The 22,451-nt window shown below is 40.3% G+C and overlaps 2 protein-coding genes across 6 annotated transcripts in view; one reads left to right on the top strand and one right to left on the bottom strand.

Moving 5' to 3' along the window:
* LRIG1 (leucine rich repeats and immunoglobulin like domains 1) overlaps positions 1-7,138 on the top strand; it is a 138,334-nt gene extending 131,196 nt beyond the window's left edge. For all 3 annotated transcript variants that reach the window (XM_026722066.2, XM_026722059.2, XM_087923630.1), the window contains 2 exons: positions 478-774; positions 3,706-7,138. In XM_026722066.2, the coding sequence (XP_026577851.1) occupies positions 478-774; positions 3,706-3,893 (485 nt within the window). In that variant the 3' untranslated portion in view covers positions 3,894-7,138. The remainder of the gene's footprint in view (positions 1-477; positions 775-3,705) is intronic.
* The window catches only part of SLC25A26 (solute carrier family 25 member 26), a 134,852-nt gene continuing 119,406 nt past the window's right edge, over positions 7,006-22,451 (bottom strand). For all 3 annotated transcript variants that reach the window (XM_026722078.2, XM_087923631.1, XM_087923632.1), the window contains 3 exons: positions 20,736-20,800; positions 19,435-19,508; positions 7,006-10,044 (listed from right to left, as the gene is read on the bottom strand). In XM_026722078.2, the coding sequence (XP_026577863.1) occupies positions 9,948-10,044; positions 19,435-19,508; positions 20,736-20,800 (236 nt within the window). In that variant the 3' untranslated portion in view covers positions 7,006-9,947. The remainder of the gene's footprint in view (positions 10,045-19,434; positions 19,509-20,735; positions 20,801-22,451) is intronic.

Below are 22,451 nucleotides of genomic sequence, written 5' to 3'. Positions count from 1 at the left end.
TGGCTTCCCCGTTGGCTTTGTTTGCCAGAAGGTTGCAAGAGGTGATCCCATGTCCCCAGACACTGCAACCATCCAAAATACATACCAGTTGCCAAGCATCCAAATTTTGATCATGGGAATACTGCAACCATCTTAATTGTGAAAAATGGTCAGAAGTCACTTTTTTCAGTGCTGTTGTAATTTTGAGTGGTCACTAAATAAACGTCTCTAAGTCGAGGACTACCTGTAGTTCTAAAGAACTGTGCCCAGCTCTGTAGAACAACCAATGGGGCTCTCTAGCATGAAACACAATCTTTCTTTAGGTTGAAAACTCCAGAATTCCTAACCAGTCCTCCTTGTTCATTGGGAATTTGGGCCATTGACCCAGAATATACTTGGCATATCTATGAGTGGCAAGTAGATTCCAGAAACCATTGGAATTTCTTCTACCTGAATATAATTCCAATTTGTTAGATCTGTTTTTCTTTCTGTCTCCAGCCTATAGCTTGCCTGCCGCATACACTGACTGCGATGGAAGCGTGGATATCAAGAATGTTTATCCCAAGAGCCCAGATTATTATTCTCTGGCTGCAGAGGCCATGACTCCAAATACTCCCAGTAGCAAGGACTCCGACAAGCATGATGGCATACTAACAACTAACTGTTCTAGCCCTCTGAAGTGCAGCACGAATACGGACAGTAGAAGATCAGATGTCAGCGGCACTATTTATCCTAGCAATCATGACAGGATGTCAACGGCTTGCCCTAGCAAGCTACCGCTAGAAGACAGCAAAGGTATGTGTGCCTTTTTGGGAGGTTCGTTTCTTAAAATACCTCCCACACTTTCCAGGTTACCTTTTGGAAGTCAGTCATGCTCACCTCTCTCATTAAGTCTAGAGGTGAATGGATCTGACGAAAGCGGGAGACTGGGAGTTCTAGTCCCACTTTAAACCTGAAAGCCCAACAGGGTGACCTTGAGCCAGTCTCACACACACTCTGTCCAACTTGCCTCACAAGGTTGTTGTGGCGACAACAGGGGGAGGAAAGGTGTGTTGGTTATGTTCGCTGTCTTGAGTTATTTTAAAAAGTAAAAAGGCGAGAGACAAATAAATCTCTCTGCATTTAAAATGGCAGGTGGGTGAGGGACAGACGGAAGTTTAGGTACGACTGTGTACTCTTTGCTGCCATCTAGTGGCCATTTGGATTTTTCTAGCCCAGATATGATAGCCTTAGCTAAGATCTGTTTCAGATTGATCCATCCTTTTCCTTCAAGTGAGCCCTTTAGAGTTTTTAATCTTATATTTAGTTTTTATTCTAGAAATACAGAGGAGCACCCTGGAAAATAAATAGGAAACCAAGATTGGCTCTTGTTTTTGTTTTTTGTTTTTTTCTTTTTTTAGTCAGCATTTTTGCCCAGGAAGACTGTTGGAAGCCAAAATATTTCTGGCAAAGAATATGAGAACTGAGTGTTTTAGTAAAGAGGAAAAAAATAGATTGCTATAGTTAAACCTATTATCCAGAAATTATCGTAAAACAATAGAACAACAAATCTAAGTCAAAGTTTTGCGTAGTGGTATGGCTCAGTATAGAGTATTTGGTAACCTTGAATGTAAATGAAGAATTAATGTTCCTTTAAAAAATTAGTATAAATTGTTCATGTTTAACCTACAAACATGAAAATAATTGGAGAGAGCAAAGCACTTCTTGGGATACCATGTAAGAAGTTTTATGTAAGAACTCCGTAAGAAGTTGGCAGGAGCTGCTGCCTCCCTAGAGCCACAAATGCAATAGAGCAGAAAGAAGAACATTAAAATGGGTTGTAGAAAAAGCCCTTCTATATTTATTTGTGGTTAGATTGTGTAAATACCCTACAATAGAGAGCTTATGGCACCTTAACATTTGATGATCAAATTCAGTCTGATGATCAGTGTCCTAATACTGTACATTGATTTGGCCTGCATAAAGTTTAGTTGGCTTACATATTCAGGAGAAAGGCTGGGTAATTCCTCCATTCAAGTCTGATATACCCACAGAATTGGCAGCTGTCTATCAATACAGCTCTGTAGAATCGAACAGGTTTCTGACAGATGAAGTTAATCCTGCTGCAAGCTGACCTGAATGGTTGATACGCTAGCTTCAAGCCTCAAAACTGCAATAGGAACACATTTTGGAGACTTGAAGAGAATCCAAAGAATGGTTCCCAATGCCCTTAGGTTTGTAAATGGGCCAGGCTGAATGCCATTCAATAGTTGAACAGCTATTTAGTTTAATTGCTGCTGGAATGTAATTTGCCCCAGGGTGTCTATAAAACTGGGTTATAGCTAATGTAGCCCTTTGGGCAGTAGAAGTGACAGAACTACCCAAGTTGCTCATCTTCCAGAAACCCGAAAGATTATGGTCAAATACTTGAAATGCTTAACTTTCTCTAATGGATAAGCAAGACAGGTTCTAACCAGGATGATCTAAGATATATACTACCTCTTAGTGCTATGTGTCCAATAAATATACAAATCATTCTGATCTGACTTTATACACAGGCTTTATTGATTTTAAAGCAGTGTTCGGTTACTACGCTGGGACATATTGAGTAGATTACAATAAATCAAAATGTTTATCTTTCTCTGATAGAAGACAAAGGCACAAGTAGATAATTGATTCTCGGGCACTAGGAATGATGATTGTTCAGGTCAGCCAAATTGTTGAAAAAGTTTCCTTATTTAAAGCAGGCCTTGATAAAGTTAGCAATAGCAAGTTAGACTTACATACTGCTTCACAGTGCTTTACAGCCTACTTTGAGTGGCTTACAATGTCAGCATATTGCCTGCAACAGTCTGGGTTCTCATTTTACTGATGTCAGAAGGATGAAAACCTGAGTCAACTTTGAGCTGGTGAGGTTCAACTCCTGGCAGTGAGCTAGTTAGCCTGCAATATTTCATTCAAACCACTGCACTGCCATAGCTCTAAAGCCATATTAAAGACAATTCTCCATCACTACTCAAGAACGTTCCCATTGGAGGCAGGAAAGTCAGGGATTTCAGCTAAATTTCCAAATCCTGTGTTGGGTGAGAACCACTAGTGAGGCTGGGTCACTTTTTATGGACTCTAGAAATACTCTACAGCAGGGTTGGGCAATTAATTTTCCCAAGGGACTACATGAGCAACTGGGACTGTTGTGGAGAACCAAACCAATAGCTTCTGGTTGTGTTCTGCCCACTCACCCACATGGCCATGCTTCGACCAAGACAGTGTTGGGTGGCCGAGCCCACATCCCCTCATGTGATAACTTCTGCCGTGCCTCATCAGGCTGTTTCAGGTGAGGGGTGAGTGCTGCGCAGGTGCTGAAAAGCACTTTATCTCCTCACTCTCCAGCCAACTGAAGGAGCGCATGGCGAACTGCACAGAGCTTCTTCCCTGTAGCTCCGTTTATCTACATTTGACTTCTAATTTCCAATTGACCTCAGGTGAACCAAACAGGGACAGCCAAAGGCCTGAGGGCTGTAAAAGGTCCAGGTTTTCCTTAGAGCAAAAGGTCTCTGGCATCAGGTACAGCCCAAGTTAAATTGTGAGTGGAAAAAAATAAAACCTAGATTCAAATAAGATTAACCAGAATTAGATTTTTTTATATATTTAGGGCTCTGTACAGAGAAAGAGGAGGTGGTGGTAGAGATAACAGCATAGTTTTAAAAACTCTGCCCTTAAAAATTCTTGCTTTTAATTGTTTTACAGGTCTATCACAGCCCTTGGCCAACTGTGAGCCTTATGACTGTTTATTGCCTGCCGAAGGCTCTCTGCTACATCGAAAAGGAAGTGCTGAACTATCTGAAGCATTGCCTGGGGGAGAAGTGCAGCCATGGCTTGTCTCCAGTGGCCATTTAACAAGGTCACCCACCTCTCTCCCTCAGTCCAGCCACTAAAATGCTGACAAGGGACCCAGGAAACAAAAAATACCCCGAGCATGCTCCCTCTGTCTCTCCCACTTATTTGCACAGAATTACCTAGGCTACTTCTACCTCAAAGTCTGAATGGACAGCTTTGCAAATTAAAGGAAAAGTGACAACTCCATGAGGTATGAGAAGCAAGCTTGAGTAAGGGAACAGAGCCCTGTTTCTGCGATGCCCGCTTGTAAATAGTTTTTAAAACTTCCCTGAGAAGGATCAGTGGCTCCATGTTGGCTTGCAAATAAAGCACAGAAATGCAAAATGTTACGATGTAAAGTGAAAGAAGTATTTGATAACAAATGTGTACATAAGAGTTTTCATATATATATATATATATAAATATATAAATCTATATATATATATATTATATCTTTTAACAGAGGCTGTTTTATCCCTTGGTGCATGTGTGATTGAGTGAAATTATATAATGTTGACAATATGCATTTTTCCCCATTGTTAAGGATTTTTTTTAAAAATCCTTCTACTCCATCTCCAAGAGAAATAGCTCCGGTGTCTTTAGTTAAAACTTTGAGGTTGGGACCACAAACTTTACATAGAGAAGACCACACTGATAAAAAGGCCGTTTCTATGGTACCCCACTGTAGGGGTGCACTATTTGAGAGAAGTGCTCTACACAGCACACCATCAAGAACTGAACATTTAAACCTTCAAAAAAGTGTACATGCTCAAATGACACTTCTGTTGAGAGTTCAGTAAGCTGAAGAACTGTGTAGGCTCAGACATGGATCTGTGGGGGAATCTTCAAGCAGATTAGATGGAACGTGTCATTTACCCATGATCGTTGCCATTCAGCTTTCTCAAACAGACATTGAACTAGTTCATTAGTCTAACCATCTTCTCAGAAATATTGATAGTACAGTAGAGTACAGTATGTTTTTTTTCCATAGACTTGCTCCCAAGTAAATCCATAGGATTGTGATGCTGACCTTAAAAAGCAAACTGTACTCTGCTCTTCTAACGTTGAGGTGAGCCAAATGCTCCAAGAACATCTTCAATACCTGTAGTACCTTTTGAAACATGACTGAGTCAGTGGCAGAGTTTCTAGTTGATGTAAATTGAACCTCCACCAGTGAAGAGAGTAACTCTCAGTAGGAGTGTTTTAGGACAGCACACTGAAACATCCCTGCTCTATCGTAACATCTGGAATATATATGTGCCCATCTATCCCATTTCAACCTTAATTGAGATGCACGCAACCTTGTGTAAATCCCAACTTCTATTTAAATATTAACTGTTCAATGCACTAGCAATGATCCTAGTGGAACAATATTAAACAGCCAAGCTCACTTCAGAAAGCAGCAGCAAGAACAAGAAAATTACAGAGGGGACATCCTCATGCTGTTTTGTTTTGCATAGGAACTTATTAATGTTTTCTCTTGGCACCTTGACACCATTTATAGAGATTTCAAAATGTATTGCTAATATTTCTTATGCAGTAACCTGACACAATGAATAATCCATTTGCGCGCACGCACACACACACATACACCTAATTTCCTTTTCTTTTCAAGTCAGACTTAGAATTTAAGGTTCACAGATAGTTACTCCAATTCTGAAGGTCGTCTTTATGTTGTGAGAGACTTTTGACTTAAAGATCGATCAAGGAAAATCATTTAAAAAGCATGAATTACCTTAGGCTACTTTGCTTTAGTTTTTATACACTGTTTTAAGTTCAGTTAAGCCCCAGGCACAAATGTGAGCGCATAGAATGAAAACTGTTTTTTTATAACTTACGTGTGGGTTTTTAAAAAATTTTGCTGTCTCTTTTGATATTTATGCCTATGTAACTATGGTAGTTCCCAAAAGTCATTCTCCACGCCACTTGATTAATTGTAGGTCAGGCTGAACTAAAGTTCCGTGGAACGGCTTGCCTTCGGCGGTTGTGGGAGCTTCATCACTGGAGGCTTTCGGGAGGAGATTGAACTGCCATTTGTCAGAAATGGTGTAGGGTCTCCCACTTAGGACTAGACGGGGGGTTGGACTAGATGACCTATAAGGTCCCTTCCAACTCTGTTAATCTAATCTAAAGGTGATAAGCATAGGTTAGGACATTGTCTGTAGGACAGCATCAGGTTCTGTCTGTTCTTATTTTCTTTACCTTGACTTAAAGGCCAGTTTCAGAGAAATAGATAGGAAACATGATTTAGCTTAGGATATCAGGAACTCATATTAGGGACATAATATACAAAACACTTTCTTTATAGGAAGGGACAAATCTATTCTGAAACACCAAAGAAAGCTTTTTGGTATGTTCTTATATTAACCAGACTGTTTGACTCTAAAAGAAACATTAACAACCAGATTTTTCTAAATAGACATTAGAAGGTCAGCTGGCACAGGTTATTTCTCTATTGTGAGGTTTAGTATTTTGCTACAGCAACTGGATAGGAAAGAACCAGAGATTTTGGTATGCCATGGGCAAGGCTTTTTCTTCATAATTTTGTGAGAAAGTTTTCCTCTAATAGGAAACCTGGGGTAAAACATACTCTCTCCTTTTAAGTAAGAAAGAGCTTTTAAGTATCTGATTACTATGCCATTAAATTACTCTTCCTTCTCCTTCAGTTGGCGGGAGATGCATAGCTTTGTAAGACAAGTTTTGTCATCTGCTTTTTAGCTGAAGCTGGACTTTCTGAAGTAATGCATAATTTCACCATCCCCCTATCTCCAGACAATAAACACACTTGCACTTTGGAATAGGTGTTTAGTGATATAAGGTGCCAACTTGTGGCTTATTTGGTGATTTTAAAGAAAACGGATCCACTAATAGGGAAACATATTCAGGGTAAATATTTACCCCTGTTCATAAAGAGAGAAAGTGACATGCTTTCTAAAGAAAAGTGATCTTATAAAGGTTTGGATACTAGTTGAAGAAGGTTACTAGGTAAAGATGAAAATAAATGGGCAAAGGCATAGGAAAAAGGCATCACCATTGGAATTGCTAAGCACACTTGCCATATTAACATTTTGGAAAATTTAGTTTTAGATACGGTTGTTTAAATGTTGTTACTTCCACTAAATATGTGAATCTGCTGCTTCTGAGAGGCAATGTGAAAAAAGGAAGTATTAATTTTTGTGTAAAAAGTTATTTATTTATTAGACTAATGTGGTACAATGTTGTACATTGAGAATACGTTGTAAAGATATTGGAAGTGTTTAACAAATGGCATTGAAGTGTCTTTAATAAAGGTTCATTTATAATACCAATTATTCCGCCTTGATTCATTGATCTGCACTTTTTTATACTTCGGTTTGGGGTGAAGTAAAATGAAATTCTGCATTGCTGGGCTTCCTGGATTTTGAAGACTTTTTAAAAGGCCATGACTGCTTCATAACCTGGTATAATGGGCTAGGGTGACAAATGGAACTTGTTTGAATATCAATGAAATATTTATAGCTCAGAGTTGAACTATGGAATTCTTAGTGCTTCCTTGATTTTGGTTGTTTTGTTGCTTTATTACCCAACTAGGCAACATCAGTGCTAGGAGGGAGTAAGGTTTGCATCAAGGAGAGCACCAAACACCTCCCAGTTGTATTTGAATAATTAAGACAGGGGTCCTGTCGGGAGAACGCTGGCAGGAGAATTCTGGGAGTTAAAGTTCACAAGTCTTAAAGTTGCCAAGTTTGGACATCCTCTGATCATGGACAGGGCTCATTTCTGAGTCATTCATTCCACCAGTTCAATGAAATACATGTTATCTTTAATCAGTTTGAGGCAATTTAGTTGCCAGTTTTAGCCAATGTCCCACTTTCTTGTCTCTAATTCTGGTGTCACCCAGAATCACCCAGTTCCTATTGGAAGAATGAAAGCTACTTAGTCTTTGGATGCAGGACTACTTGGAAAATTTAGGACTTGTAGGATAAACTGGTGGCTTTTTAAAAAAGTGTTATTTTGGAAGATTGCAATGGCTACCCATTAACAGAAAACTGTGCCCCTGTATGTCATCTGGAATTGAGCTTAGCTTGAAGGAGACGTCATTTGAATGACAAGAAATTTACACCAAATCCAATAAATTAGTTGGTTCCTTTGAGCAAAAAAAAACCAACCCTGTCTCATATCTCCATTTTATGTCCAATTCTGCAACACCTGGGCTGGAAATAAGCTTGGTGTGAGTTAAACAGTGCCTACTTCAGGAAAAAAAAAATATAGGATTGTGTTTTCAGGGAGTTAAACTTTACAACAGATTAAGCTGCAACTCTGAAGGGAAAACATTCAAATTCTGCATGAGGTCAGCACAGGACTTTCAAAATTGCTGGATTCTGAAAAAGCAAAAAAAAAAAAATGCCAATGGGCATTTTTCTTATTTATGCCAGGTTCTCTGCTCCTCCAGGGTTATGTTTTAGATTCTTTTAATTGAAGCAGCTAATTGGAGCTAGCCTGCTGCACAATGAAATACAAACATTTTTGGTTTGGGTGCCTACAAAGGCCCTATATAGGTATTCTTTGAAAATACAAACAGTGAATAGCAATAGCACATATATACCGCTTCGCAGTGCTTTACAGCCCTCTCTAAGCAGTTTACAGAGTCAACATATTTCCCCAACAATCTGGGTCCTCATTTTACCTAACCTCAGAAGGATGGAAGGCTGAGTCAACCTTAAGCTGGTGAGGATTGAACTGCCAAACTGCTGGCCATCGGCAATCAGAAGTAGCATGCAGTACTGCATTCTAACCACTGCGTTTCCCACGGCTCACGGAATGGCAACAACCCAATGCTTGGTTTGGAAGTATACCCATCAGGCAAAACCCAAGTAGACAAAAGTAATCTAGGGTGAATAGCTCTTTGGGGTGAGCCATCATGGCAGTCAAGTTCATATATTGGAGTCGAGATACAGCTCAAAATAGCCCAGATGGTGGCATGCAATCAAAACATTACGACCCTTTGACTTTGACCCTCTTTCAGGATTTGTGAGTGTCCTTCAGTCACTGAAGCCACCTTGCCCCTGTGTGGTGTGATCTCTTTGGACTCAGCACGTTGTGGTCCATCACTATCCCATTCTGCCTCTCCAGCAAGATCACTCATTTTTGTGACTGTCCCTGGAGAAGAGGAATTGTGCCCCCTGCAGGAGATGGCATCTTCTTGTCCTCTCTCACCCTTCGTCAGTTCTTCCCCCTTCTCTGTTATCTTCATTTTTTTTCTTCACCTCCTGCCAGACTGATTCTTTGGAGGCGAAGGATGGGAAAGGGGGGAAAAAGAAACCCCAAGCTTGCTCTTTTTTTTTCATAGGCAACCTTGTTAGGTGGTAAAATAATACAACATTGTACTCAATCAGTACTAAAGAAATTCGAGTCTAATTAAAAAAGGCAGTCTTGCTTATCCAAGCAAGAATGCTGGCTATGCACCTGTAGGTATGAACAGTGGTCTAGATTTTCCAAGTGGGTTTCAAAAAAAAAAGAAACAAATGGGTTTTTCCCCTTCTATACATTTTAAAAGTAAAAAAAAACCCTTGTTGCTTCTTCCGTCTGTCCTCCCAGAGCATGGCAAGTCTTCAGTCACCTTAACTATGCTGTTTTCTTCTCTGGGGTGGCTCTGATGCCATTTCTATGATGACTATGTGTGGCTGTTATGCTATGGAGACCCAAGCTGTCATTTGCACATCACGCTCCCTAAAGTGACTGCTAATAATAATGCTTTCCAGTCCCTTGGCTGGAGCCCCTAAGTGGGTTCTTTGCCCCCCAAAGCTGAATTTCTTGGCAGACTCTTCTCCATGAGCTCATCACCATAGAAGGACTCTCCATACATGGACTTTTTTGTTCAGGAAATGGAATTATGGGATTTCTTGTTCTTGTTTAAATAGAGAGCATGAAGTCCAGGCTGCTGAACAGCTGCTGAGCCACGGGAGGCAGGAATGGGAGGGAGAAGAAGGGGAAGGGAGAAATTGGGGGGGGGGGGAGCAGAAACACGTGGGAAGTAAAGGAATAACTTTTTTGAATGTATGTTTTTCTTCTTCTTAGAATTAAGGAGGGAGTTGTTGGGATAGTGGCTCCACAGCTATTCCTCTCGACCAAAATCACAAAAGCAAGCTTCGGATCTTGTCATACATCCCAAGAAAGATAAAACCTCCAAGGCTGATAGAAGAGATTCGAGGGACGACGCCGGCAAACAAGCTGGAAGAAAAGAACAAAAGTGATTTAACATTTTGGAAGTTCTACCACTAAGATGTTCTACCCCTCCACTCCCACAAATACTGTAGAGAGGCTCTGCTCCATTTTAAAACTGCTTCCCTCAATGTCAACTGGAGCGCAACTTATTTGTAGCTGAGGGCTGCATGAGGGCAGATTTGGGAGCAAGGCTTTCTGAGATGGGGGTCACTTTAGTGAGGAGAGAATTTGGGCCCCCTCCTACCTCAAAAATGCACCATCTAGTTGCAAGCTTTGTGTCAAAAAGTGGCGCTCTGTAGGCCACAAAACAGTTGTCAAAATGAGGCCCTGAGGCCATCACTGTCCTCCTCCAAAACAGGGCTCCCTAATATAGTCCCCAACAACTCCAAACGTGTCACCAAATAATAAACAATGTGACAGAAAAATGAAAATAATCAAATATTAAGAAAGTAAATCATTTTTTTAATATTGAAACTCTGGTCCAAATCAAGTTCTTGTTCGTATGTCTAAATAATAATTGATTTCATATTCTGAGAGAGGAGTTTTTACATAAACTCTGCACACAGGTGTTTCCCGATATTCAAAAGGTATAGGTTTACCTCATAAATATAGAACTGAATTATTTCTCACAACATGCTTGTGCATGAAAGAGGCATGGATTTTAAAAACTGAAGCGATCAATGGAGTGACAGATGTCGCAGCCAGATCGCCCTCACATCCATTAAAAACTTCGGTAAGCATGGGCAACCCGAAGAACACAAGGGGTCTCGCGAACTCAAATACAGATCGAATACTGGGAAAAGAATAAAAGAACAGATAACAGAAAAGGAAGATGGTCATTCCAGGGGATCAGATATACGAACCCTTTTCTCACAACCCATCTTTGATCGAAAGTCTGAGCCACAACTTCAAGACCTATTGAAAGGACCACAGGGTTGGGGCTGATGTAGCAGCATGCTTCATGGTCCCATCAAATGACACTGCTTAACGTGTGCAACCTGGAGCATGTGCACACTGTTGGAACTTAAAAGATAGGCAGAAACAGTGGGGGAATGGTGATAGCCACATCCTCCTGTCAGGGATTTGTAGATGATAAACAGTACCTTGAACTGTACCTGGAAATCCAGCAGTAACTATTACAGTTCACAAATGAGATGTTACATAGGCATAGCACGATATGCCCATAAGTATTCATCCTGCCACATTCTGGACCAGCTGAAATTGCTGTTCTTCAAAGACAGCTCAAAAACAGCACATTGCAGTTGTCCATATATGAAGTAACCAAGTCACGAGTAACCATGAAAAGGGCCTTCTGGCCCAAAAAGAGGAACAACTGGCACACAAGACAGATCTGTTCAAAGGCCTTCTTGGCGACGGCTACTACTCGATTTTCAAGCAAGAGCTGAGAGTTCAGGAAGACACCCAACTTGCGTGCCAGTTTTTTTTCTGGAACAGTGCAATTCCACTCAGAAGTAAATCAGGACATCAGAAGAGTTATGAACCCTCAGCCAGTCAGTCTTGTCAGAGATTAGCTTAAGTCTATGCTTTCCCATCTGGATACTGATATACTCCAAGGACTGGGATAAAACTTTCCAAAGTTTTCCCCCACCTGAGTCCACCCAAAAGATCGCTTCAGGGCAATCCATAAACCAGCATCTACCTCCAGACATCTCAGCATATTAAACCTCTGCAATTCAACCTCTACTCTGGTCCTGCAGTCTTCATACTGTTCCCTCATATGCCAACACCACAGTCATTGCAACCCACTGACTCCGTCTTCAATAAATCTTGTTAAGAAACATTGTGTGCCTCATGGTACTTTTGATGTGAAACAATACCCAAGAGCCATTTTGCCACTAACTACTACATTTTTTGCTTATAGAAGACACAGTTCTAAAAGTCACCTATGGGTTGCTCTGAGACTGTGTTCAATATTGCTAAAAGCAGGTATAATTGCAAATGGTGACAGTTTTTAATTTCCAGGCCTGTTCAATAACTACATAAATGGCTAATTGGCAGTGCTACAGCCTACAGTATTTAATGGTGATCTGCCATTTCCAATAATGTTTACCCATTAACTTAATTACCACACCAAAACTCTTTCATTTCATTCAATAACCCTTTTTTTCTTTTAACAACCCTGTAATCCCTTGCATCGGGGTGGAGTCAAGACGATTGAATGGAGCTGAGCATTTATTGGCTGGATGCCTTTCCTGATGCCTATGCGGAGCTCACAGCAGATGTTTTCTCTTTGCACCCAGAGAGAGAAATATCTGATGCTACCTAGGATCAAACTCCCAGCCTCCTGTTTGCGCAGTGAGAGTAGGGTTGGGATTCTACCGGTTCTGACCGGTTCTATAGAACCTCTTGTTGACTTTTTAAGCAGGTCAGAAGCAGGTTAGAAGAAATCTCCTTAGGTTTTTTTCTACCCTTATTACATTCTTGGCAGTATGCCTAGACTTACTGTCTCCAAAGGAGGGGTTTTTCTTCCTTGATACTTTTTTAAAGGGGAAGGGTTGTTTTAAGCTTTTTATGTTGCTGTTGGGAGGAAATAGTCCCATGAAATACTTCTTCTTGGCTAGCTAGAAAGATTGACATTCAAATGTGAGTTTACATACCCTTTCTGAGTTTGGGTCTAAAACTAGTTTGGGGTGAAGTTTAATTCTGTGCTTGGTAACATTTAATCCTGTGTTTATTGATGGGATAATTTTCCCTATTCAGCTTTGTTTTGAAGGAAAAATATTAATCTCTGTTCCTGAAAAGAAACTGGTTTGAGAAATCTGGCTAGTTCCTGTGTCTATTTGTTCTAGTAATGGTTTAACAAGCAACAGCTACTGTTGTGATTTAATTATTTGTATTGTGTTTGATTTTTTTTCCTGCCTCATGATTTCTTTTTCTATCTGGGGTGGGGATCTTCCTTCACTGCTTTAGTGGTATCTGGCACTATCCTTTTGGGGTGTACTTCCAAGAGGCAGGATGCAAGTTTGGCACTGATTTTTTTATTGCCTTTCTGGGGGGCACGTGACCTTTCCTTAAACCTGGATGATTTCCTTAGGATACCTTGTGAGATGAGTGAGACCAGCTGGTATCTTTAAGTGGCGCAAATGGATCTAAGGATTGCTTTTCCTGGGTGTGCTCTTTCTGGAGAGCTTAAATGACCTCTCTGTTAAAGGGGTTCACTTTATGAGCAAGAGCTGGCTGCTGATAAGTTATCATTGTATTTTAACTACTTTAATTCCTCAAGGTGCTTTGGCACCCTGCCTGATTTGTAACTCCGGCTTGCAAGTATTTTTAATCTAATGATTAGTATTTAGGGCAGCTTTTTGCAAGCAAAGAAGCTTTTTGTATTTTTGTACAGGTAATCCTTGACTTACAATAGTTCATTTAGTGACCATTCAAAGTTAGAATGGCACTGAAAAAAGTGACTTAGGACCATTTTTCACACTCACGACTGTTGCAGCATCCCCAGTCATGAGAGGCCAGGCGAGGATAAGCGCCCCTTAACGTGAGTGGCGTTGAGTTGGCCACGCCCTCCCAGTCACATGACCACCAAGCCACATCCACCAACTAAGCCATGCCCACAGAACTGGTTGTTAAAAAATTTGAATCCCTCTCCTGGGTGAGAGCACCACTTCTAGGCCACCATGCTGCTCCCATTCAACAATAATTCTCTAAAATTCAAATTAGGATGGCCTTAAGACATCTCTTGTTGGATTTCTTCATTGTAAGAAACAAGCTCATCAGAATCAACAAGGACATTACTACTAATGTCCTAAGAAAAAGGGTTGTTGTTTTTAATCAAGCCAGCTGTAATTAAAACTTCTGATTAATCTGTGCTTTGGAGAATATGAAACAAGTTCTACAACAGCCTTGTACAACAGCATTTTATTTTATTTTCGTCCTCAAGCCGTTGCTAAATCAGATTCAGGGTACTTTGTCTTCCTTCTTGCACTTGTCTGTGGTCTGCTTCAGGGCTGTGGCAGGCAGATGGAAATGTTTTATGGTTTCACTAGACAGCAATCCACTGCATTACTGTAATTACAGCTTTAAAGCGAAGTAATTTGTAGCAAGACAAGTACTGACAGAAGATTCCCTCAGCAGATCGGCACATCTACACCAAGACGTGTATCTGGAGATTAGAAGATTCCTACTGGAAAAGGTTAAGCTGGCACTGATCCACAGCCAAAGTAATTGCCGCTATTATTTTCTCTATTCAATTTCTCTTTCAAATGCTAATTCTTCAGTAGAGTTCCAGCTTACCTAGCTCTTTCTTGTTCTGATTGCAGTCCAGTAGTTTGTTAACTCCTTCCACGCAGGAAAAATTTAAGAATGACACACTTTAGTTTGGTTTTCTTGTAAAGCAAAGAAAGCAGGAAACACATTTGCCTGGAGAGTTTCAAGTTCTTCCCAGAGGCGTGTGTTGTTTTTCCCAATAACTGTGTTGTTTTCCATGGATCTAGCAGACTTCTATAAGTTGTAGGCCACTCTCAGTCCATTAAGAGAAATGAGGTGAAATATATGGAAATAGGGAACTTATAAACTCCCACCACATTGCTTTAGCACACTGTGAAATCTTATTACAGGTGTGGTGATAAATAAGGCATGCTTACAAGAAATGTCAAATCAGGAGCCGTTATTTCTAAATAAAGCTATAAAGGGATATAATCCAAAATAATTCTTGATCAGTATTTTAATGAATGTATTTCATTGGGTGCTAACACATTTATTAGATAGACCACGCTGAGGGATTATCTATCTATGTGCTTTAGGTTTTAATTCAGCCCAATAATCTCTTCCAAAATTTTAGCTCTCTCTACAGAAGAATTTGGTCACCCTTCTTCGCTTAAAGGTGTTATAAAAAAATTCATATGAATACCAAGACTGATATTGTTTACCAAGACCTGATTCCTGTCTGCAGGTATTCTCTCCAGTAGCTTTTCCTATCTCAATTGATGACTATCAGTGAAATCCTTTTGAACAATGTGAGATCAAGGAGTCAAGAAAAGCCTCAAGTCCATCCCCAAGGCAGACCCCTATAGATCAGGTTGTGCCATTTAAATCTAAAATGGCAGCCCAGTTTTGCTGCCATTTCTTCTGTTGATGAGGATATCCAGGAAGGGAACTGTATTGTTCTTTTCTTCTTCCATTTGTGAATTTTATTCCTTTGAAGATATTGACTGTTTCATGTGTTTCCTCTAGTTGTTCCTTTTTTTATTACAACAAAGATATTGTCTACAATTAGGTCCAGAGTGAGAGTTGGGTCCAGCCTAAATCCAGTCATACATAATATGATACAGTTCTACAGTTCTGTCATCTCCACCTGCACCTTGTGATGCATGACTCTTGGTGAATGTATCTTTTCCTTTATGTACACTGGTTTGGTTCTGCAACCCAACAGGACAGACACAGACTTCAGGGAGTAATTAGGACTGCAGAAAAACAATAACAATTACAGCCTGTCTTCAGTCGAGGACCTGTATACTGCAGAATCAAAAAGAGGGCTGTGAAAATATTTACAGACCCCTCACATCAGGGACACAAACTGTTTCAATTCCTTCCCTCAAAATGACGCTATAGAGCACTGCACACCAGAACAACTAGATACAAGGACAGTTTTTCCCCGAACACCATCACTCTGCTAAACAAATAATTCCCTCAACACTGTCCAACTATTTAGTCTGCACTTCTGTTACTATTAATCCTCCTATCCTTCCTTTCACCCATCTCCTCCCACTTATGACTGTATGACTGTAACTTTGTTGCCTGTATCCTAACGATTTTTGACTGTTTCCTAGTATGATAGGATTGATTATTGTACACTATGTCTATTATTAAGTGTTGTACCTTATGATGCACAACTCTTGGCAAATGTATCTTTTCCTTTATGTACACTGAGAGCATATCCACCAAGACAAATTCCTTGTATGTTCAATCACACTTGGCCAATAAACAATTCTATCTATCTATCTATCTATCTATCTATCTATCTATCTATCTATCTATCTATCTATCTATCTATCTCTATATCTCTATATCAGATTGGCAAGCTAAGGACTGCATCTAAGACAGTCAAGTTTAATTCTTCCTCCTCCTCACAATGGCTTCCAACTCCAACAAGCATAAACTATGCTAACTGAAAGCACAGATAAGCTCAGAGAACTTGATTGCCCGTCAGTTGGTTGCACCGCCCAACGAATTAAAGTTTAGGATTGGAAGGAATAGGGAAAGTATTCAACTCATGACCCCAGCAAGTATTCAACTCATGACCCCTTTCTCCAGCTTCTGTTCAAAATATATCAGCTAATAATTATCGCCTGGCACTCTGTAGGGCTGCATATAATACTGCTATGAGGCATTGAGAAATAATAGGCTAAACTTGGAAGTCAGTCATCCGGGCATGGATTCGAAAGAACAAAACTGGTACAAGTGCATGTCTGGTTTATGGCTCTCTAGTCTCTTTTTATAATCCCCCATTACATCAAAGTGACTGAAAAAGAATTAACATCAGCAAAGAGAAGATGGGATGTTAAACCACTGGCCCACGCTTCAAGTGCCAGTTGGAAGCAAATATGCAGCCTCTGGTTTTAATAAGGTGGCAATCTGCAGTCTGAGACTCTACAGTTTAGTTGGCTGTGAAATAACAGGATGGGAGATAAGGCAATTCATCATCTGTCCTTTCGGATGGACACCAGGCGTGACACTTTTCCTGTTTTGATTAACCATTTATAATTGGTAGAAAGCCTTGCAAAATTGGCCTGTAATATCTCCAGCCACCTTCCAAAATTTCCTTCAAGTTGCCCCAGCTTGCCACTTTCTCCTTTCCTAGACATCAGAACTGTAATTTTTCTGACGTTATGATCCCAGACAAATTTCATCGAAATAATAAATAAATCCCCAGAACAGACAGAGGAATGTGATTGTAGGTTCCAAGCCTGGCAGCTGAAGGAGTCCATCAATTAAATGTGACCTTTTTTTTTAGTTGCAATTTTATATAAATTGTATTCTTCCATAATTCCTCAAGCTTTCTACATTTACCCATTCTAGTTAGCAATGCTTTCTGTTCTAGCAATTTCCAGAGAGGATCATCCTGAGAAGCCCCCCAAAGCACGGAAACATGATGAAGAAGACCTATCTGAAAGGTCTCCATTTCTTTAAGACATGTTAGCATCATCTTTGGACCACATACAACCCCTGCTAACAGCTACACTACCAATTTTCAATGTTCTGTCCAGAGATGGTATTCAGCAGGTTCTGACCAGTTCTGGAGAATCGGTAGCGGAAATTTTGAGTAGTTTGGAGAACCGGCAAATACCACCTCTGACTGGCCCTGCCCCCAGTCCCAGATGATCAGCTGCGTCTTCTTTCGTTGCCCTGCACAGGAGAACGGAGCTGGAAAGCAGGTTAGTGGGGTGGATTTTGCAATAACCTTCCCCTGCCATGCCCATCAAGCCATGTCACACCTACCAAGCCATGCCCACGGAACCGGTAGTAAAACATTTTGAATCCCACCACTGGTTCTGTCACGGAAACCCATAGCAACTCTAGGATATCTTTAAACATAATTCAGAATTTTAAAACATTAAGAATAAAACTTTTACTAAGACACGGGCCACAAATTTGATACCACTGCACTATATTAAGCATCCATGCTATCTTCCCTGCTTTCTTTTTTCTTTTTCCTTCCTTCCTTCCTCTCTCTTTCCTTCCTTCCTTCCTTCCTTCCTTCTTTCCTTCCTTCCTTCCTTCCTTCCTTCTTCCCCTCTTTCCTTCCTTCCTCTCTCTCCTTCCTTCCTCTCTCTCTTTCCTTCCTTCTTCTCTTTCCTTCCTTTCTTCCTCTCTCTTTCCTTCCTTTCTCTCTTCTTTCTTTCTTCCTTCCTTCCTTCCTTCCTTCCTTCCTTCCTTCCTTCCTTCCTTCCTCCCTCCCTCCCTCCCTCCCTCCCTCCCTCCTTTTTCTTTCCCAAACCATCTCACCCTCAAGCGACTCTGGGAAGCTTACAAACCTTATAATCTAAGGGCCCACAAGTGTTTTCTTTTCATATGAAAGTCAGAGTTTTTCGGGAGCTAGCAAAGGGCTGCTGGGGCTAAAAGCAGCTTGTGACAGAATGTGACAGCTGAGCACTGTCTCTCATAGGGTCACATGACTGCCCAGACACACACATTGTTCTTCTATCCTGATATGGGTCTGGAGAGAACAGCAGATAACTTTTCACACGGATTAAAAACTTTCTCAAGAAATGGGTGAGAGAAAATAACTTGGGAGGGGGGGGGAAGTAATGTGCTGGAAGGAAGAGTAAGTTAAGACCAAGATGAAGCAATGACTGATGAGCCTTGTTAGATTAAGCAGCTTGGAAGGAGAGGAAGGACTCTCTGCACCAAAACAGCCTGAGAGAAGATCACTGAAACATTTAAAGGATCCACAGACTCCATTTCCTTTGCCTCCCAGCTATCCTATTTATTTCATTGCCATTGTTTATTTTGTGATTTATTCTGTGACAACTGGAAAGAACAATATTGTTTTAATGCAGTATATTTCACCAGTGGAAAGTGTTTGCTTACTGACAAATAATAGCAGCTAGCAAACAGAACATACATTTCAGATCCTTATAGTATTTTTGAAAACACACACGTGCAAATCTAAAAAAAAGTATATGTTGTAAATACTTCGTAGTACACAACTAATGGAACATTTTTAAATAGATCAATTTAAAAGTTGGCTAAGGACTGAAGGCACTCAAAATGAAGTCTACATTCAGCCATAAAAGTCCATTGGATGATTTGGGCCTGCTCATTGTCTCACAGCCTAATTAAGTTATATGCTGTTTGGGGGAAGATAAAACTGGAGGAAAAAATACAGTGTTTGAATTCCTAGAGGAAAGGTGAATTATAAATCATGAAATAAAAAAGAATACATAGATCTATAATATTTTGTGCTCATCGTAACTTTCCTAGTGCTCTTTTGGAAAGACTCTGCTATCTTTTGACTCAAAATAAACTACAGAATGTCTTAACAATGGACTCACACCAGTCACAAAACAGATTATAACTGTTGGCTTCCCTAAGCAACAAAAAAGCTTCCCTCCCCCGCCACCGTTCGCATCATGAACTATTTAAACTCTTGCAATATACAAAACATCTGAAATAAACGCCCTCCTTGGTTCACAGCCCTGCAGAAAAACTATCTAGCTAACATCAATTTAACTTACTCAAAAACTTCTCATGAATTATCACCAGACAGCACATACACAAGATTTAAAGCATGGAACATTTAAGTGAAAAAATATACAAATATCTTGCTTTGCATAGTCATTCAGGGGGGGAAAAAATCCACTTTCTACTGAAAAAAAAATGTGTTTACATTTTCCCTCAATTCATCCCTGCACCTTTATTTATCCTTACCCAGATATCCCTTGAGTTCTCCAAACACCTTGAAGAGCTGATAACACATTCCCACTTGCGGTTCTGGAGCCAGTCTATACAGAAAAAGAAGCAGACGTATACATATAAAAAGCTGCCTCCGGGAAGACCGTTATTTCAGCCAAAATGTCACACAAAGGTCTCTCACAGCTGAAACTCTTTTACAAGAGATGAGAATGACTGAACTGGAAAACCATGATCTGCACTAGATAATGAATATTTGGTTCTAGTGGACCCAAAATAAGCCTTCTGTGTGGTGGCTCCCTCTCTGAAGAACATCACCCCTGCAAAGATAAGATTGGCCTCCATTGTGACACTCTTTCGAAAGGCCTTGAAAAAATAATGTTGTGAATAGGCCTAGAGGCCCAGGGGCAGTACTGAGATTCAAACATTTTTTACTACCCGTTCTGTAGGCATGGCTTGGTGGGCATGGCAGGGAAAGGATACTGCCAAATCCCCATTCCCTTCCCACACCCACTAACCTGCTTTCCAGCTCCGTTCTCCTGTTCAGGGCAACAAAAGAAGACCCAGCCGATCTAGCTGGGACTTGGGAGGCAGAGAATAGATGGGGCTGAGGCCAGTCAGAGGTGGTATTTGCCGGTATTTCTCTGAACTACTCAAAATTTCCGCTACTGGTTCTCCAGAACTGGTCAGAACCTGCTGAATACTACCTGTGCCCAGGGGAATATGAAGCCCATTAAGTGGTTTCTTTGATAGGGGTTCACTGGGTTTTATATTTGGGATTTTACTTCTGTAAGCCTTCAGGAGTCACAGTGAGGGAACTCATAATTTATATAATTTATATGGAGGCAGCCATATACATTATCTTAATATATATTTGTCACATAATATAAAATAATAATGTATTTATATTATATGTAGGCAACCATATACACCTTCTTAATAAATAAATAAATAATATGCTCAACAGCTCATAGTCAAGAATTTAAAGTTTCCCATTTATTCTAACAAACAGATACTCATCATCAATGTAAATATTATCACCTAAGAACATCACGTCACACAAAAAACAGTGGATTAGAAAGCTGTTTAGTATTTCAAAGGCACAAATTTGCTACTAGAACTAGATTATTGAAGAAAAGATAGTACTGTAGTTCGTCTTCAATGCAGAAATGAAATGTACCTATGCTCTCATTATGATTCTTGCAGTGAAATTAGCAACAGACGCTGGATTCAGTTTTGTTGCTACTACTAAGCAAGATGCCAGAATTATTAATCTGAAAACTTGCCAGCCATCTCTACACTCTCCTTCAAGTTCTTACCTTTGCCAACATAATTCTTGTCTTGGCTACATCCAGAGGAGTGGTCACTGCAGCTGCAAATCCACCTGAGCATATAAAAATGCCAAACACAAACAAGACTTTGTTAGTTTACAATGCAGGCTGCTTAGCCCCATAGTTCCCACAGCTTCTGCCAAATTCACTTCATGATTACTCCTGAACCTTGTCCTTCACCTCAAAGGTTTATCTGAAGTCAGAGCCACGTTGACTTGTGGTAATAGTCCAAAAATGCATCTGTATGCATATGTATATGTATGTGTGTATAAACCGTACCTTTCTGTATGTATTTGTTTATATTGGATATAAAAATTCTCTGGCCAATTTTTGTCTAGCCTCCAACTTTCCTTTTTAGAGGAACACTGTTAAAAAGATGTACAGGCTGCATTTACAGAGGACCCCAGAAGAAATGGATTATCTGGACCCTTTTCAGTCAGATTTTCAGTTTGGATAAAATATAGAGATGCCATTTGGTTCCACCAGATGATTTGAAGAGGGTAGATGGGAGAGATATGATCATCCTGGCCATCTTAAATCTCTCAGTGGTTCTCAATTCCTCAATATCTTTCTGACCCGGCTACATGTAGGGACATGGGCCGTTAATAGGAAATATAAATGAATGAATGAATGAATGAATGAATGAGTGAGTGAGTGAATGAGTGAATGAATGAACGAAGGAACCAACCAACCAACCAGCCAGCCAGCCAACCAACCAACCAACCAACCAACCAACAAACCAACCAACCAACCAACCAACCAGCCAACCAATTAATTAATTAAAAATGATGGTCCTCCAAATTTCTCTGTGGCTGATTTTATTAGCTTTGGGGGTGGGGGGAGAGGGTGACCCCAGGATTCAGAACAACTTCTTCCCAGTTTAGCTTTCCATTCTGTCTGAAGAAAATAGGAATTACAAAAAGAGTTAGAGGGGTTGAGAATGTCATCTAGCTAGATATAGGATGCAGAAGTGAAAATTTAGAAGGAGGAGCAAGCTAAAGACACAAGTGAACTATACTTATCCCATCACTTCTTTCACTAAACGTGCCTACAATATTTCACAAGGGGAAAATGAAAGACACAAAGTTCAAAGAACATGGCTTTCAGTAGATTTATGTACCTATTCATTTACTCATCATTCCCACCCTGAAAAAACAAGAGGTCTAATTCAAGAGGTGATTATGTATTTATGGAACATAGCCGTGCAACTGAATTCAATGGGTGATGGGATAGCAATGAGAAAAAACAAAAATGGAAATACAATTAAAAATTACAACATCTACAATTAATAAGCAATTGGGAACCCTCCATATATACTACATCTCCCAAGGTGAGATCTCCTATCATTCTGATTCAAACACCTGATGGAACAGCCAAGTGTTTAGTGTATTTTTTTAAATGGTAACTGGATCAGGCAAACCATAGATCAGAGGGAGATCCTTCTTGAGGGCAGGTGTTGCAACAGAAAAGGCATGTCTCCCCATTCCCATCCCATGATGTTGCGTCAACAGTGGAATCTGAAGTACGTCCATTGCATTAGAATGTGTAACGCTGGCAGAAACAGTTGGGGAAAGCAGTTCCACAAACAAGCTGATCCTGAACCTATACCAGGTAAGGGGATAACCAACACTCTGAATTACATCTGGAAAACCATTAGGACCCAGTGAAGCAGGAAGGTTACATGGCCCTGCCAAGACAAGATGG

Source organism: Pseudonaja textilis, chromosome 2, assembly GCF_049901715.1.
Source record: "Pseudonaja textilis isolate UNSWEBS1 chromosome 2, rPseTex1.2, whole genome shotgun sequence".
Lineage (NCBI taxonomy): Eukaryota > Metazoa > Chordata > Lepidosauria > Squamata > Elapidae > Pseudonaja > Pseudonaja textilis.
This window is presented reverse-complemented; position numbering and strand designations above follow the sequence as displayed.